The 19,664-nt window shown below is 37.1% G+C and overlaps 1 protein-coding gene across 6 annotated transcripts in view; it reads right to left on the bottom strand.

Moving 5' to 3' along the window:
* Positions 1-19,664, bottom strand: part of RPS6KA2 (ribosomal protein S6 kinase A2) — a 547,475-nt gene that overhangs the window by 65,431 nt on the left and 462,380 nt on the right. For all 6 annotated transcript variants that reach the window (XM_078155047.1, XM_078155048.1, XM_078155049.1 and 3 more), the window contains one exon: positions 5,049-5,113. In XM_078155047.1, the coding sequence (XP_078011173.1) occupies positions 5,049-5,113 (65 nt within the window). The remainder of the gene's footprint in view (positions 1-5,048; positions 5,114-19,664) is intronic.

Below are 19,664 nucleotides of genomic sequence, written 5' to 3'. Positions count from 1 at the left end.
AGGTAGTGCAATGGATAGAGCACTGGGCCTGGAGTCAGGAAGATGTGAGTTCAAATCTGGGCTCATCCAATTATGAGCAGTGTGACCCAGGGCAAATTACTTAAACCCTATTTGTCTAAATCCCTCATCTGTAAGACAGGGACATACTGGAGAAGGAAAGAGCAAACCACTGCAGTATCTTTGCCAAGAAAACTCCATGGACAAAGTCTGTGGGGTCACATGGAGCTGGGAACAAGAAAACCACCACCACCAACCACTACCCAGCACCACCAATGACAATTTACTTTTCCAAGGACACAAATACAAAAATGTGATAGCGTCTGCCTTTGAGGAGCCTGCATTCTAATAGGGAAATGGGAGGGATGTTTTGGTTTGAAAATCAGAGAGATGGTGAATAGGGTCATAAGAGAATTCATTGATATACTCTTTCTAGTAGCAATGGAGTTATCAGTTTCCTTGTGGTTCCTGGTGGAAAGGGTGAAGGGAGATAAAGGTAATATACACATAAGGTCAAGAAGATGGTTGGGGTGGAATGTAGATTTTGGATAGCTCTGGCCAGGTATAGAGGCCTTTCAACTATGTGATTTTGTATTCACGCTGGTCAATCATGACAGTGCCAGCCCCAGGGTGGGCATTCCAGTAAGCTGTTCTACTGGTCATGGTGTCTGGAAGTCCAGTGGTCTAGAGACTAGGATTGCAGGGTAGAAGGAAATAAGATGGCAAGGGTGAAATGTGGGGTGTTTCTGGAGCTTGCTAACTATAGAAGGCCATCTGACCATGTGCATAGAAATCCACGTAAGATATGTTTTCCCTCTAGATTTTGCCCTTTTTTCCTTTGACAGATTAATGATGATAAATAAGTTAAAAATGATTAGGCCCTCCTTAAAATGCACAAATGAATCTGAGACAGTCCTGTACCGCAAAGATCTGTCTATATTCTACTTTCTGCATCCATAAAAAACCCTCAAATCCTGAAACAACCCCTCTTCCTCAAATCGGTGTTAATTATCTAGCACATTAGTATTGATGCTGGCTGATTGCATGCAAACTAATGCAAAATACCATGTACTTGCTGCAGGAACACAATTACCATCTTTGCAATAACAGGGACCTTTCCCCTTAACAATAAAAAGATCAATGCTAAACATTTGCACGAGACCAATGCTTATTTTCCTATCCAAATCTACTTCCACCCTTGAGGGGTCTGCTGACAGCTTGGCTGTTATCATAAAGGCATGGTAGAAAGAAGTCAGCCTTAGCACAAAGCACACACTGACTTGGAAGTTCTGGAATGCATACTAACCCAGCTTTTCCTATAGCTTTCAAAAGTTTAGGCTGGAAAAAATAGTCTAATTGTTTTTGCAAAGTTTGCCTTCCTTAATTCCACCCACACTTGCTCATTCTGTCTTGGGCCCCATCTTTGTCCTCTCTCCTTTCTTCTGTTGCTCCCCACTTCAACGGGAAAAGAAAGCAGAAGCTCCAGTCTGCAATAATATTATATTTGAGAGCTCCCCAAAAGCACATAGTGCCTGGAAATTCAAGTGATAGGATATTTTAAAGAGGTAGAACATATTTATTCAATGTCTTTCAGGAATTTCATCTGGTTTCTTTTGAGCCTGTACTAATTATGGGGTTTGAGTTTTAGCTTCTTTGCTACTCACTATCTACTGTATGTGACACTGGAGAAGTTATTTGTTTGCTTATCTGCTAAATGGGAATAATGCTCCTCGTATTACCAACTGCACAGGGTTGTGTTGTTTTGAGGGTCAAATAAGATATTTGCAGTCACTATTTGTTTCCTTTACGGTGTTGTAAGAAGTCTTTCCTGGTCCATCTTTCTCCTTCCCCCACCCACCTCCAGCTTGCTAGTGCCTTTCCTCTGAGATTCCTCCCATCTCCTCTCTCTATATCTTGTTGGCACATTATTGTTTTCATGTTGTCTCCTCCATTAGAGTGTAAACTCCTTTATTCCCAGTTATTACCACAGTGCCTGGCATAATATGAGTGCTTAAATATTTCTTGACTAACTGACTGATGTATTTCTCATCTCTTATTACCTCTCCCTTTTCTGAGTCAAATTATATTTTTAATAATATTTTATTTTCCACCAATTACACATTAAAACAATTTTTAAGCATTTTTTTTAAGTTTTGAGTTTCAAATTCTATCCTTTCCTCCTCTCTCCCATTCCTGAGATGGTAAACAATTGGATATAGGTTATACATGTAGAATCATGTAAAACATTTCCATATTTGTTTGAGACAAATTTTAAATTGATAGAGCATGAGTTTAGGGTTTTTTGTAAGGTTTTAGTTTTAAGAAGTATTTATAGGTTCCTTAACTAAGGAGATATATTTCAAACATAATTTTATGGCAAACATCAAAATTGATATAACTGATCCAGGAAAATAATAACTCACATTTATTCAGATTGTCCCAAATGCCTTACTGCAGTTTTAAACCTTAATAGCTTAAAACTGTACTGAGACTTTTGGGACACCCTGTATTTCTTCTTCTTTTTTTCCCCTTGTCTAGGCAATGGGATTAAATGACTTGCCCAGGGTCACGCAGCTAGTAAGTGTTATGTGTCTGGGGCCGGATTTGACCTCAGGTCCTCTTGAATCCAGGGCCAGTGCTCTATCCACTGCACCACCTAACTGCCCCTAGGGATACCCTGTATTATACTTTAAGGAAATGTGTTCGTTCTCTCATTCTCTCTCTCTCTCTCTCTCTCTCTCTCTCTCTCTCTCTCTCTCTCTCTCTCTCTCTCTCTCTCTCTCTCTCTCTCACACACACACACACACACACACACACACACACACACACACACACACACACACACACAGTCTGAAGGACACAGAATGAATATGCTCTTCCCATTTAAAAATTTCATGTCACTGTTGTCTTCCATAGAAATTATGTATGTGGCTTATCATACTGCTCTCCAAAAAAATATTTTTTCAAATTCATCTTCTTGAGAAAATGGATTGTAAACTGCACTTAAAACTAAGGCTTTACAAAGAACCTCTCATACTCTTTCAATTTAAGTCCTACTATTTAGCTCAGAAAAGGGAAAAGTAAGGTGAAAAACAAATTGTAAATAAAAAAGATGGTGGCTGCAGTCATAGATGTTAATTTCAGGGCTAGCATTTTCCTGAAATGTTGAAAAATCTTACAATATTAGAGCTTGAAGGTAACTTACAGATTATTTAGTACATCCCCTTCATTTTCCAGATGAGGAAGATAACCTCAGAAAGATGAAATGATTCGCTCCAGACCACATGGCTAGTAGTGGAGTTGAAATGAGAACCTAGATTTCTTAGATCTATCAGTCCATCAGCAAGCATTTGTCAACTGTCTCTGTGTGCCAGGCACAGTTCTAAGTACCAGGTATACAAATACAAAAGTGAAACTGGACCTTGCTTTTGAGGAGCTAAGGAGTCAAACTTGGAGACACAGTATGTGGCCATATGGGTATACGCTCAATAGAAACAAGGTAACTTTAGAAGGAAATGACTGGAAATTGGGAGAATCAGAAAAGTTTCATGTAGAAAGTGGCACGTGAGTTGAGCCTTACAGGAAGCTAGGAATTCTGAGAGCCAGAAGTAAGGAAAAAGTGCATTTCAGGTAAAGGAAAGAGGCCATGTAAATGGCATGGAGGTAGGACATGTATATAAGAATTGCTTCCTCTAGCAAAGCTGCCACCTTTTAAGGATGAAGATTGACTTCTTTCAGGTCCTGAATCGGATGCTAATCTAGACCATACTATTTTTCATGGTTAAAGAACAACAACAAATCCTCTGTTTGCTCCTGCTGCTTCCTTTCCCCTTTTCATCCATCACTGCCTATTCACATCCTGCCTGTCTTTCAAGGCTCAGTTCATCGAGATAAACTTCCCCTAATCCCTCCAGCCAGAGGTCATCACTAGTTGAAGAGGCAACAAGTGGGGAGCTACCGCTACTTTGCTACATAGAGTATGTGAAATGATAGGATTTTTACTTTTACAGCGGTTCTACTTCATTCTGGTCAAACACAGCTTTCTATACTCATTTCTGTCACTTACAGAAGAGAATTCAAATACTATTGAAATGAACCTCATTATACCAAATGAAAACACACTGTAAAATCTGAGAATGTTATGACTCATATTACCAAAAAAAAGGTTACTATGCAGTCTCTTTTATTTGGTTCCCACTAAAGAATTCTGAGGTTTTGGAATCATTTGGCTGTACAAGCTTTATCTGTACACAAGGAAATCTCTCTACTTGCCTTCATCAGGACAGAGTATCTTCCTTCATGTATAGACTCATAAAATCTCAGAGCCGGAAGGACCTTAGAGGATGTCTCAGAGGACAACACATGGGATGGTCTTGGGTAAAATTGTGAAATAGACAATTGTCAATAGGTTTTCATGTCTGTCCTTCATTCTCATCTTTTAGGTACCAAAAATTGCCGTGGTCTTATCCCCGAGATACAATCAAAGTCTTCTCTCAAGAAAAGACATATTGGCCATCTATGCTTTAGCACAAATGAGTATGTGTCAATGTGTCCCCTTTTCCCAGTGTTATGTTCATTTTGGAGCTCTACTGTAACTGTAGAATGCCCTTCCATTAAAGGAATTTCTCTTTCCTGAGCAAGTGCACAAAATAGAGGGTGCACCCAATAAAGGGTGCACAAAAGGCCATTCCCAGTACTTCTGAAATAATTTCTACTCCATTTTCCTGTATGTCTGCCACATCCAAGCAGAAAGTAAGTCCCGAAACATGTTCCAGGATTATCTGACTTTTTGACAGGCCCATCCTCACTTAATGTCATTAATTGGATCCACAAAACTTCATAACAGAATGTCAGAGATTTCCAGTGGGGGTTTGCCTATAAGGTTATTTGCATGTTGGAATTGGTTGGGGTAACCTTATGTGTAATACACATGTGCTGGCACTGTGTCTGGTCCCAGTTAGTCTGAATATAGTAATCTTTTAGTTTCCATTTGCCTGTCATATTCATCTAATATTAGTGTAGTCTCAGGAATGTTCAATAATACAACTTACGTTCCAATCGATGGTAACAAAGAAGGGATGGCGCTTAATTTCTTCTACTCCGTCAAGGCCAGCACCTGCCAACAATAAAGCAAAAATTGAGTGCTGCAGTAAAAACAGAATGGTGCTTCCTTTCTGATAGCTGGTAATGTAGCAATCACACTGTTGGTAAAAGTATGTGTTGTACATAAGATGTTCGTTCTCATATAATTAGGTTCTTGCTCCCGCTGCACATCTTTATCAATTCTGTGTTTTGCGTCTGAGAAAATATGAACAGATGGGTGAAAAGAGCTGGGCTTGGATGCCCAGTCATTCTGAAGAGTTTTGCGTTTTTAATTTTTGCAAGAGAATCTCAAAATGAGGGAAAAAACTGCTAATGAAAATATAACAAAAGCTGAGGAAATGTTACATTGAAAACTGTATCATCATGTGCATCACTATATGTTGTACCGTGGAAAGGGATATTTTGTTGTTGTCGTCATTCAGTCATGTCCAACTCTTTGTGACCTCATTTGGGGTTATCTTAGTAAAGACACTGGAGTGGTTTGCCATTTCCTTCTCCAGCTCATTTTATCAATGAGGAACTGAGGGAAAGAAGGTTAAGTGACTTATCCAGGGTCACACAGCTAGTAAGTGTCTGAGGCCAGATTTGAGCTCAGGAAGATGAGTCTTCCTGACTCCAAGTCCAACACTCTATTTATTGTATCAACTAGCCACTCCATAATGGGATATAAAATGGCCAAGTCCTCACTTTCAAAAAACCCTCATTCTATGCCAGAAACCAGCAACATGGAGCAGACAATGCTGATATAGTGAAGGAGAAGTCCTCTGCAGAGGTAAATGTGTGAGATTCTGACTCTGGCCCTTCCTATATGTCTAACTTTCAACAAGACACAACCTCTCTGGACTTCAGGCTTTCTCATAATAAAATGAGGGTTCTAGGTTAGGTGACTTTTAAACAATCGGTATAATACGAGCCCTTTGAGGGCAAATACTTTATGTTCTACAGGGTTCTGGCCTGGGCCTCTTCTCTTCTCTCTCTTGATCATGTGATGATCTAATAAACTCTCACGGATTTAATTACCATCTCTATATTGATGATTCGCAAACGTATCTATACTGCCCCCAAATCTCTGCTGACCTCTAATCTTGCGTCTCTAAACTGCCTTTCAGACATATCTCAAACTTGACATCCAGCAGACATTTTGAACTCAACAGGTTCCAGGATTATCTGACTTTTTGACAGGCCCATCCTCACTTAATGTCATTAATTGGATCCATGAAACTTTATAACAGAATGTCAGAGATTTCCAGTGGGGTTTGCCTATAAGGTTATTTGCAAACTTGTTATCTTTTTCCCTAAACCTTCTCTCTTCCCCCTCCTACCTTGTCTATTACTGTAAAGGGCAGGATCATCTTCCCAGACCTTCAGGCTTATAACCTTGGTGTCATCCTTGACTCCTCACTATCTCTCACCACCTGCCCCCATCCAATCTGTTGTGAAAGTCTGTCAACTAATGAGTTTTTGCTCCAAAAGCTTGGATTCTTTGGGTGTATCATATACTAAATTATTATGGTCATTTACTATAATATAATTTGTACCTAATTTATTCCACTGATCCACCACTCTATTTCTTAGCCAGTACCAGATTTTTACCTCTTCAGTCTTCTTATATCTTACTCCCTGCCATATACTTTTTGATTCAATGACTCTGCCTTCTTGCAGTTCCCCCCCACAAAAAATAAAAACCTCTTCATCTCTCACTTTTGAGCATTTTCTCTGACTGTCCCCTATGCTGGTTTCTCCTCATCTCTACCTACTGGCTTCCTTGGCTGCCTTTAAGTCTCAACTAAAATCTCATCTTTTACAGAAAGCCTTTTCCAAACCCTTCTAAATCTACTGCCTTCCCTCTTTTATTTACTTCCTATTTATCTTCTATATAGTTTGTATATATTTGCTTATTTGTTTCCCTATTAGATTATAAGCTCCTTGAGGGCAGGTACTAACTTTTGACTCTTTTTGTATACTTGGTACTTAACATAATACTTGGTACATAGTAGGCTCTCTTAATAAATGTTTATTGACTGACAGGGACTGTGTTTTTACCTTTATTGTATTCCCCAGCCCTTAGAACAGTTTCTTATAGATAGCAAGTGCTTAATAAATGTTTATTGACTGACCAAACCTGCAATTCTGTTACTCTATCTTGTAAATTAAGGTTTATGAAAAACACTTTTTTCCACATGTCACATATGTAGTAAAAGTTTTATTATTCCCATTTTACAAATTAAGAAATATAGGATGACAGTTTAAGTGGCTTGACAATGATCACAAGCTAGTGTTAGAGTTAGGATTTGAACCCAGTACTTTTGATTCCAAGTCTGGTGATCTTTATACTATAGTGGCATAATTTAAGAGAGGCAACCATAGTGTATTACTGTGGTGAGAGAGGTGACCCTGTGAGTCAGGAAGAACTGAGTTCAAGTTCTATTTCTAACATATACTAACTGTGTAACTTTGGGCAGTGATTTAATTTTTATTTTATTTTGGCTGGGCAATGAGGTTAAGTGACTTGCCCAGGATCACACGGCTAGTAAGTGTTATGTGTCTGAGGCCGCATTTGAACTCAGGTCCTCCTGAATCCAGGGCCGGTGCTCTATCCATTGCACACCTAGCTGCCCCTAGTGATTTCATTTTTTAAAGCTTCAGGTAACTAAGATTATAAGTTGTAAAGCAGGTCATGATTTCTTTGCATAAGGCATTTACTTACCAGAATTTCCCTCTATTTTTACCAATAAAATCACAAATTTAATTCTCCCCTCCTGGCAAATAAAAGGCTTCCTTTTTCCTAATGATGTGCCAATAGTGCCTGAAAAGCTAGCACTGGAAATACAGTCCCTCAGATTAATTATCGTCCTTCCCTTATTGTCAGTCAACAGCTCAAAAAGAATTTATTAAGTGATTACTATATGACAAGCACTCTGATGAGTGCTGAGGAGACAAAGAAAAATTAAACACAAACACACACACACACACACACACACATCCCCAGCCTCAACACTGTTATATATGAATAGAGGGAACAACATGAACATAAATATGTGTGTATATACATACATACACATATATAAAACATACATACTTCAACACATGCATGTATGACATATACAGAATAGATGGAAAGTAATCTTAAAGATGAAATCACTAGAAGCAGGGGGCCAGGAAAACTCTCCTGCAGCAAGTGGAGTTTGAGCCATGTTTTGAAATAAGGCAGAGAGTTTAAAAGGTAGATGTGAGGAAGGAAAACATAAGAGATAGCCAGTGCACATATCAAGTGATAAGCTATTGCTTATAATACTATATTTTATTGCTTCAAAATCCTCCTAGTTGAACATAAACATATCAGAAAAGAGCTGAGGCAGCTAGGTGGTACAGAGAATAAATCAATGGGCCTGGAGTTAGGAAGACCTGAGTTCAGACACTGACCTCAGACACTTAGTAGCTATGTGACCTGGGGCAAGTCACTGGGCAAAACAAAACAAAAACCAACCTCTGTTTACCTCAGTTTCCTCAACTGTAAAATGAGGAAAATAGTTATACCATCCTCGCCAGGGTTGTTGTGAGGATCAAAGAGATGGCATTTGTAAAATATTTAGGACAGTGCTTGGCACATAGCAGGTGCTTAATAAATGCTCGTTCCCTTTCTTCCTCAATCCAGTGACACTGGACTTCCTTTCTGTGTCTTTGAACAAGACATCTCACATCTTGGCTGTGAACATTTTTTTCTAGCTGTTCTCCCTGCCTAGAATGTTCTTTTTCTTCATCTCTACCTCCTGGCTTCTTTTATTTTAAGTTCCAGCTAAAATCCCACCTACTACAAGATGTCTTTCCCAATCCCTCATACTTCAAGTGTCTTTCTAATTGTTTGCATATTGTCTCCTCTGTTGCATTGTGAGCAAATGTAGGGCAAGAACTACCTGTCTTTGTATCCCACTGTGCTTAGCACAGTGCCTGGCACACAGTAGGTCCATAATAAATGCTTACGAATTGTCAGAACAGAGTCAGAGACCTCAAAAATGAGTTGAAATAGCTCAACTCATGCTTACTAACTCTATGACATCCCTGAAAAGTAGTCATTGAGCCTCTGACTGAAGGTCTCCAGTGAGAACAAACTCTCATCGGTAGCCCATTCTATTCTGAAATAGCTCAATTGTTAGTTTTTCTCCCATTATAGAGAGCCAACATCTTCTTCTCTAAAACTACTACCCATTGTTCCAAGTTCTATCCACTAGGATAAAGCAGAACAAGATCAGTGCCACATTTCAAATGCCCTTTAAATGCTTGGAGACACAAAGTCTTTTCATTAGGCTAAATATTCCTAGTACCTTCGACTAAATCCTATATGACATTTCCTAAATATTTTCTAAAATATGACTCCCAGAACTAAACATAATATTCTATATGTGGCATAACCAGGGCAGATTATAATGATACTTTCACCTTCCTAGTACTAGACATGATGCAGCCAAAGACTGATTGCATTAACTTTTCTGGCACCATATAATACTGTTGATTCATATTAAGTTTTAAGTGCCGTGAAAAGCCAGATTTTTCTTAAAGAGATGAGTTACTGATTGATCCTGCCTCCACTATCTTGTATTTGTACAGCTATTTTTTTGAATCCCTAAGTATTAGTGCTTTCCCTTCTAAGACTATATTCCATCTAATATGTATGCATCTTCTATTTACCCATGTGAGCACATGTTGTCTTCTCCATTATAACGTGAGCTCCTTCGACAGTTCCCAGGCATCGTTCTTTGTATTTCTAGTGCTTGGCATGGTGCCTGGCACATAGTAAATGCTTAGTACATTTTTTCAATTTATTGATTGAACCATTCATTTTTTAAAATCTTATCTATTAGATATGGCTTACTATTTTACACTTGTTGAGATTTCTTTGGATCCTGACTAATATGTCAGTTATGCCTCCCCACTTCATGTCTATAGCAAATTTAATACTGTGTACATCTTCATATAAGTCATCAATAAAAACATTCAAAGAACAGGACCACGGACAGATCCCAGGAACATCACTAGAAATCTGCTTTGAAGTTGACACCAAGCCATTAATCACCACTGCTTGGGTCTAATTAACCAACCAGTTCTAAACCCAGCTAACTACACTATCACTGTGTACCCACATCCCTCCATCCTTTCCATGAGGTTATCATGAAACAATTGATCAAATGCTTTGCCAAAATCCTGGTATACTATATCTATGACATGCTGCTGGTCTTCCAGTTTAATAACTTTGCCAGGAAAGGAAATGAGGATAATCTGGCATACTCTGTTCTCGATTAATCCTCTTAGAGATCATTGGTTTTCTTTCCAAAAACTCACAACTTATCCTTTTGATAATTTTTTAAAAATAATTTTGTCAGGATAGAAGTCCAGTTCACCAGTTTATGGTCTGAAGAATTTGCTCTTTAATTTTTAAAAAATTGGAATATTTGCCCATTTCTGGTCTTATAGAACCTCTAATTTTCACCATGAGTTTTCAGTGATCATCAATATGGATTCATATATAACTTGCACCATTTTTTTCAGTACCTTAGAATATTTTTCACACAGGACTAGTGCTTTGAACTCATTGCTTCTAAGTGCTTTCACCCTTTCCTCACTTATCCTAAGTGTGGACTCCCTGTTAACCAATTGTGGTCTGCTACTACTAATGAGCTAAATAGTCCACTGTCTGTTAGCATGTTCCACCTATCTTGAGTGACAGCCATATCTGTTTATTAATTTCTCCCTTCACTTTCTGTTAAAAGCTCTGGATTTGCAAGTTTCCAAATAAAGTTATCAGACTTCGTTCAATCTGGTTTGAGAAATCTAGGGAGGTTCTTTGTCATATCCTGGATTAATGCCTTTGGAAAATATCTTATATACAGAACTGATGGACTAAGAGTGCAAACTAAAACATTTTTTCCTCTTTTTCTTTTTTTTTCAGAACATGGCTAATATAGAAATTTGTTTTGCATGACTTTCTATTTGTAATGGGTTTTCTATCTCTTGCCTTCTCAATGTCTAGGGGAGGGGATAGGGAGGGAGAGAATTTAGAACTAAAAATAAAATAAAACTGAACTTAAAAATAACCTTATATTTCTATTTTTGTCAAGTCAAGAAAGCACCACCTTGATACATGTGAATAGCAAGTAGCCAGTAGCTATGACTCATTTCTTCTTCTTTCGACCTCTAAGAGATGACCTGTCTTCTGGCTCCTTCCTCATTACCATTCCTTAGACTATGAGAAGGTTCTTCTCCTACACAGTCCAGCTCTATGTGCTATGGGTAGAGCCTCAGACCATTTCCCCTTTTGATTTTTCAAAGATTACCAATACTGGCTTGGCAATTATAGCTGTCAGTTCTTTTAGTACCTTGGGATTCAAACCTAGAAACCTGAACTTATTGATAGAACTGTCATTGTGAATCTCATTTTATTACACATTTGCTTCACTGAACTAATTTATGTTGTGATCTCATTAGGCAGCAATTATTAATAATTTTATACTCATTTCTTGATAAAAGATTATACTCTCAAGATGGATATTCTCTCAAGATGGATATTCTATCCTAAGGTATAGATGGAAACCCATCAATGCGTGACTCTTATCCATGTCCTCCTACAAGTTCACTGGGAGCCCTTCCAATGTGCTGAAGGAATACATTGCTTTCTCTCAACATCAGGAGGATGCCAGTGGAGCACATGGGTTGTATATCGGTTATCCCCTGCTACTGCCACATGACTGGCCTATTCTCTTTTTCAGTAACATATTTCTTGGGTGAAATTCTTTACCCTAGTTGTCTTTCATAGTTCCTTGCACCCTGCTTACACCTATCTGTGCTTCCACATTGCTCTTTTAATGATACTCATTTTTAGTTCTTCAGAGACTATAGTCAAGCTATTCCTTAAAGACATATAGAACTGTAGAATACTGGCATTAAAAGATTGATCTCTGTTTCAGGGATAAATTTGAGGTCATTAAATGAACTTCACAGTTTCCCAAAGCCAATTCAATTGAGAGCCTGTTGCACTCCTTTTTAGTTCTGGGCCCAATTCATTATCTGCAGTGTCTGTGCCTTTCAAAGTTCACAAGTTCATTACCTAGTCCTTGGTCTGGAAGAGGTTTCAGAAGCCATCTGGTTCAACTCCTTCATTTTATAGCAAAGGAAACCAAGGCTCAGGGAGATAAAGAATCCCTTTTCAATTTGGACTATGTGTTAGATCTCCTCCATGATATTAGTGAATATTTTTGATGTATATGCATTTCCTTGTTTTATGGCTTGCCTAAATTAATAATCAAGGTATTGTCAAGCAAAGTTATCACTGTTATATCTTTTAAAGTATCATGTATAATTACATACACTTGCATCCATCTGTCTATCCATCCATCCATCCATCCATCCATCCATGCATTTATCTATCTGAAAGGTAGTGTGGCACAATGTATAGAAAGCTGATTTTGGGTTCAGGAAGACTTAAGTTCTATTTTGACTTCTGAAATATACTGGTAGTATGACTCAGGGTAAGGTACTTAATCTCTTAGTTCCCCCAGCCAAATTTCTAAGATTTTAAGTTGTAGAGCAGGTACTGGTCATCATTCATAGAGGGAGTTTACTCACTGAGAATTCCTAATGCCAATGAAATAACTGATCTAGCACCTCACCCCCACAAAAGGAGCCATCTTAGTGGACATATGTCTTTAAGATGTTAATAATAATGATATCCAACATTATATAGCACTTACTATGTGCCAGGCACCGTGCTAAGTGCTTTACAATTATTATTTCATTTGATCCTCACAACAACCCTGGGGGGTGGTAGGTGGCATTTATTTGCTTTTTATGGATGAAGAAAATGAAGAAAATGGAGGTTAAGTGACTTGCCCAAGGTCACACAGCTAGTCTGTGCCTGAGGCTGGATTTGAACTCCAGTCTTCTTGATTCTGGGGCTGGCATTCTATCCATTGCACCATTTAGCTTTACTTCACCAAATCAATTTTTTATAATCAACAAGCAATAAACACAATGAGATCTTCCAGTCAATTGTGTGATCATAAAGATATGTGGTTTATGATGGAATATCACTTGTTAAGTATACCTGTTCTTTACTAATTTCCTAATCAAAGGTGTCCTCAATCCATGTATATATAATATATAATACATTATAAAGAAGAAAAACACAAAATGACCTTTAGGACTATGGATTTCTTCACTTACAGTGTTAGAGTATTGGAAAAGGGGTTAGAAGTTACTAAGAATCACTGTTTTTAGACCATTTCTAATTTTTAACTGAGCTATTGTTACTATAAATGTGAGATCCTTGTCTAACAATGAGTGGACATACTACCGAAAGAATAGAAGTAAATGAATCTTCATATTCTCATTATATACCAAAAGTTGAAAAAAGCTGTGGTTTGATGGAAATGTGGCACACAGGTTCTCTTAGGAGGGGCAAATAAAGAAATTGAGAGAATTGTTTTTATTTGGTCATCTCACTTTAAAAGGTCCATGTTAAGTACTTGAAAAAAACCAACATGAAAATGATGGCAGATTATGATCCATCATGGGTTACAGAAGAGAAAAAGGTAGATTTCAAAGGTGGAAATAATGAAAATGTATTGGAAAATATGGATAATGAATAAGTAATCAGAGAGGAAAAGACTTAAAGACAGCACAGAAGCCCCACATCTATATACCATGAATGCTTTCTCCAAAAATGGAATAAAAAGGCATTAGATCTACTTAGTACTTGGAAATGAAACTCAAATTTTAGCATACATAAAACAACTCGTTATTGATGTGGGAGTTATTTCTGCATTGGCTATCTTTGTACAGTTAGTCCATTGATTTGTAAGAAAAACATATAGCATGGAATTAAAAGAGCTTTGTGTACTCGTTAAATTCCCATTTATCCAGAATTACAACTAGACATTCAGATAATCAAGACTGCTTTGTAATATTCTGGGATGACTATTAATGCACATGACTGGTAGCCTGGGGGTACTGCAAAATTCTGAAATGCCTTCTGAATTATCATAGGTTAAATTAGGTTCAGTATTATTTTAATGCTAAGCTTATTTTAATTCCTAGAAAATTAATAATCTCAACTTTGCAGCTCCCAACCAACCAAAATAAGCTTGCTGTACTGTTGTTCAACACATACCATAATAGTAACTGTTGGAATCAATGTTTTCTGTTTTCAGTTGTAAACTTGTAAAGTTCAGAGAACTTAACTTGCAGTGTATAGGATCCTAAAATAGTGCAATCTTCAATAATGATAATGATATGTTTTCAAATGTAAAATGAGTATCATATTGTTTACCTTCCCAAAGGGTGGGGAAGGGGCTGGAAGGAGAGAAAGGGAAGAAGGAGAGGAGAGAGGGGGGAGGGAGAGAGAAGGGGGAGAAAGAGAAAGAAAGAGAGAACTTAGAACTCAAAATTTAAAAAAAAGAATGCTAAAAATAAACAAATAAAAAGGAAAACGAATAATGATTGATAATTTTGGTTTTAAAAATCTTTACTAATATAATTAACCCTCTTTTAAATTTAATATATTTTTATATAATTATAATGTTATATATATGTATATATGTATATATATACATATATATGTGTATATATGTATATATACACATATATATGTGTATATATATATACATACATATATATATAATATTTAAAAGCCCTCTTTTAGCTTTGCTGTAGTTCTCTGCCTTTGCAAACTTTGTATTTGAAGCTTCTGATTATGACTCAGTTGGCATACTATCAAATCTGCTCCAGCTCAGGACACGAAGCACTCAAATTTTACCAACGGCAGCACTCAGTAAATGAATAATATAATACATCTCAATACCAAAGATTATAGGCATAGGATAAAAGTTGGTATGCAAAGGACAACATTCTTCTATATTCTCTTCTCCTTCCATTCTTACTAGTTTTTGGACTGTTTTTTTTTCCTTTTCTTTTTTTGTTGAGGCCCCAGGAAACACTGAATTAACAATGCAGTAACATCTATTTAGCAGATCTGTAGGTGCCAAAGAAATAAGTGGAAAAAAAATGAAAACTATTTTACATAATACAAATCAGCCATTGTGGGAAAGCCCAGTTGTTTTTTTTTTGGGGGGGGAAGGGTCACAATTATGTAGTTTTTTAATAACACTTTGTGGCATTCTATTTTACTTTGTTTTTTAATTAGTTTTATTGATGACTTCTGTTTTTACAGAACAGGCACTTCTGAATACTTCTCTTCCCCTACCCTCAGGAATTGAACACTTCCTTATAAAGAAAGAAAGAAAAATAATTAAGGAAAAACACCTGATAAATGTCTGACAATGTGTACAACGTTTTGCCTTCCTATCCCTGCCTTTATACCAAGAGGAGGGAAAGATGTTACATTAAATTATCTGGAACCATTATTGATTTTTCAATTAGTTGCCTTCCTTTTAGTGATCTCATTTACATAATTGTAGTAATTTTGTATATAGCTTTTCCAATTTTGCTGATTTTTTTGCATCTGATTATATATACCTTCCATTTCTCTGAATTCCTCACATTTACCATTTCTATTATATTAATATATCATGCTATTATGGTATTGTATTACTGTATCATAGCTTTTTTAGCCATTCTCCAGTTGATGGGCACCCCCTTATTTCTAGTTCTTTGCTACAACAAAAGATGCCACTATGAATATTTTGGTATATGTTGGACCTTTCTTTTTGTTTTTGATCTCCTGGGGTATAGCCTAGCAGTGAGATTACTGCATCAAAGGTTATTGTGAGTACTAATACATACTGCCAAGACCAAAGAGGCTGACTAAGCCACAAAGGATTAGTGACTCAAGACATACGTGTAGTCCTTAGTCATGGAAACCCAGATTAATAATAATAGTATTTATAAAGCACTTTAATGTTTACAAAGCACTTTGCATATGTTAAGTCATTTGATCTTTACAACAGCCTTGTGAGGTAGGCTCTATTTTTATCCCCGTTTTATAGATGAGGAAACTGTGCCACTGAGAGGTCAAGTGATTTGTTAGTAAGTGTCTAAGGTAGGATTCTAGCTCAGATCTTCCAGCCTCCAGGTCCTGGGTTCTATTCACTGAATTAACTAGTTCCCGCCAGAACAAGGAAGTAGGTAGCACTATAATAGGGGATTATTCTTTAGTTGATTGGCTAAATATACTAAGGCTTCCTTTCCCCAGTAATTTTTTTTTCTCTTCAATTCTTTCTTAGAGATTCTAGCTCTGCTTATCTTCGAACAAAACAATTTGTGATAATGGTCTTTTTTACATAGCTATATTTAACAAGTCAGCTTAACATGTCTAATCAGTGGCAATGAACAGAGTTCTAGGCTAAAAGAGGACATCAAATAATGGGCATGCTTGTCTCAGGACCGATATTGATTTGCTATATGATCATAATCAGATATTATTACATCATTGAGGCAATCGATCTTGGTTAACCCAAAGTGGATATTATTTCTTTTGGGGGCTATCTCCAGTCATCCTGATCTATATCTTGCCACTGGACCCAAATGGCTACAGAGGAGAAAGTGAAGCTGGTAACTTGGCAGAGCCTTCCCTCACTTAAAACTAATTCATTTACAAGTCATGGCATCACCTTCCTAATGTCATGATTGTTTTCATGAGCAAAAGACAAAAATAAAACCAGTATTACCTGCAATCGACCTATATTACACAGAAGCTACAGGAATAACAGCTGAGATCGAAGGAAAAAATTGGCACACAAAACAATGCTTTCACCTTATCATTTGCCACCTGCATCTACAGATATTTAATTTGGGGGGGGGAACTGGGATAATGTGCTAATTTAGAGACTCTAAGGGCAGGAAGTAGATTTGTGATTTAATTGCTATAGGGGCTCCCTGGATTAGGAAAACTCTCTTTTCAAATGTAGGTTGATACCTTCTTTCCAATTTATGACTTTAAAGAGTTGCCTAGAGCACCGATAAGTTAAATGATTTGCCCAGGGTCACACAATTAGCATTCATTAGAAAAAGGACTTGAATTCAGGCTCCAAGGCCAGCTCGCCATCCATTACACCATTGTGTCCTTCAAAAAAGTCTAAAGAGCCTCACAGGTAGGTGTGGATTCTTATTTCAGTTTATCATCATTAAAGTTTTATCACTTTCACTTCAATCCCTTGTGCTATATTCATTCTTTCCTTTAAAGTCACATTTTAAAGTCACAACATAAAAATTATGACATAACTGAACATAAATTAGCCAGAACTCTACTTTTGTTTCACTTTTTATCTTTTATTAAATGCCATGATGGTTCTTTGGGGAAATCTTCAAATAAATTATTTCAGCAAGCATGTCATAAAGTTTTAATTTCTATTGCCCTGATGATGCATATATGGGATTAAAAATATGGTACTATTACTCTATCCCCACGTACTGAGTAAGTTGTTTCCCAAAGTCTCTTGATAGCATCCTATGATAAAATATTCATTGTCTCTTCTTCATGTCTGTGCCTGGCTTTGAGAGGTGTTTTGTCCATGTCTTTGGAAGCTTCTAATGAGGATATTTTTATTTTTAAAACCAGACTTCTTTTCTAATTACATTAATGTCATGTTTGGTTGTTTTTTATTATGAACACTCAATATTTCTAAATTTAGTTTCCTATTATGATAACAAATTTCACTTGGTAGGGATAATTTTCAGGTGGTTGTTCACATGTAATGTGGGAAATGAGTTTATTTTATAATTGCATCTAGTAACTGTATAAATGATTTAAAAAATTTTAGAGCCCCCTTTGCTCTCTATTCTTTCTTTCATGTGTATTCTATATATATTGCATCTGTTTAAGAGTCAAGACTTTATAGTATTCAGGTGCCAAGTATAATTCTACATTCATCCATTTGCTCAGTGTGTATGAAATACTTACTATATGCAATATACTGTGTTAGGCATTGAGTCTCTGACTTTACAGTTTACAGAAACATGGTCTCTGACTTTACAGAGTTTACACTGTAGATAAATCATGCAGAGGACAAATATAAACCCTTATTTCTGTACAGGGTAGATCCAAGTACTCTGGACTTTATTAGATCCTCGTGTTTACTTTGGGGTGAGATGGCCTTTTTGTGAGTCATATCTCATGAAGTAAACCCTCTGAACCATTTTTGCTTTAAAACACTATTTCCAGGCCTGATCTGGTATCATGGGCAGCGTGGCTGTTCTTTACCTATTAGCCCAAAGCTGTCTCCTACTTAAGTACATGACTAGTGTTAATTTATACCAGGTCAAGATATTTTGGGATCATTCTATTTTAATCCCTTAACTAAAATGAAGGTTGAAAAGGTCGACTTTGGAAAGGAAAATACATGTACATGCATACGTATACACATATACATACATACATACACCCCCTCTGCTAATGGTGGGGGCTGCACTCACACAGGTGCTTTCTAAATGACAATTTGATTCAGTTATTTAAAGGGAGCTTGTTTAACTGCAGTATTTTTTGTGTCCATCAGCACATCTAACCTTTGCCTCAAATTCTCCAGGGACACTTTCAATCCCCCAGGAGTATCTGCTTCCATGATTCTAAAAAAAGCAACAGAGGCTCATTAGCAATTAACAAAAGTTGCTAGATTTTAATAAAAGCTTAATAAAAGAGGGTGGGTTTCTTATTTTTTAATTGCACTCCTTTTTTGTGGGAAACAAAAGGCAAAAAAAAGATGGATTTGTTACCAATTGTTATAAATATTGCTGCTTAAGTCCATATAAGGCACAATTTGTAATATTTTTTTTCTTTTTAAAACTAACAGACATTTTGTAGAAAGGGCACAGACTTGTGCTATTTCATGTAATCTCTTAGATTTGCCAGGCACAGACTACTCTTTGCAATAAATTTGTTGTTTGTTTTCATCTGATTATTTTGTTCAATTAGCAATCTCTCAGTCCTGTCTAGTATGACTGAGTCATAGTATATTTTTAGACCCAACTATTCCTTCATGAAAAAAATGTAGCTGTGATACTTTATGGGGAATATTTGCTGTTGGAATAAAAGGAGAAAGGAAGGAAATAAGCATTAATAAGTGTCTGCTATGTGCCAGGCCCTGTGCTATGTTTTACAAACATTTCATTTGATCCTCACAACAATTTTGGGAGGTAGGTGCTGTTACTATCCCCATTTTTCAGTTGAGGAAACAGACAGAGAGGTTGTGACCTGCCTAGAACTGCACAGCTAGTAAGTCTGTGAAACTGGATTTGAACTCGGGTTTTTCTGACTGTAGGCCCAGCACTACATCTATTGCCACCTAGCTGCTTCTACTAGGCCCTTTGGTCCTTTGATTTCACCCTGGTACAAACAAGGAGACAACCTCTGCAAAGAACAAGTAGACTGTTACCTATGGGGCTGTGAGATCCACCAACAGTTAGGCAGCAAGCATTTGTGAAGTACTTGCTGTTCCAGGAACTTCGTTACGTGCAAGTTATACAAAGAAAGGTAAAACCCAGTCCCTGCTCTAAAGGTGCATTATAAATGGAAGGCAACCTCTGAGGAAAGGCAAAAGCAGTCACGGGTAGTATGTAGAGGG

Source organism: Phascolarctos cinereus, unplaced genomic scaffold, assembly GCF_003287225.1.
Source record: "Phascolarctos cinereus isolate Bilbo 61053 unplaced genomic scaffold, phaCin_HiC Scaffold_5;HRSCAF=322, whole genome shotgun sequence".
NCBI lineage: Eukaryota > Metazoa > Chordata > Mammalia > Diprotodontia > Phascolarctidae > Phascolarctos > Phascolarctos cinereus.
The sequence above is the reverse complement of the archived record's forward strand: the minus strand, read 5'-3'. Positions and strand labels throughout refer to the sequence as shown.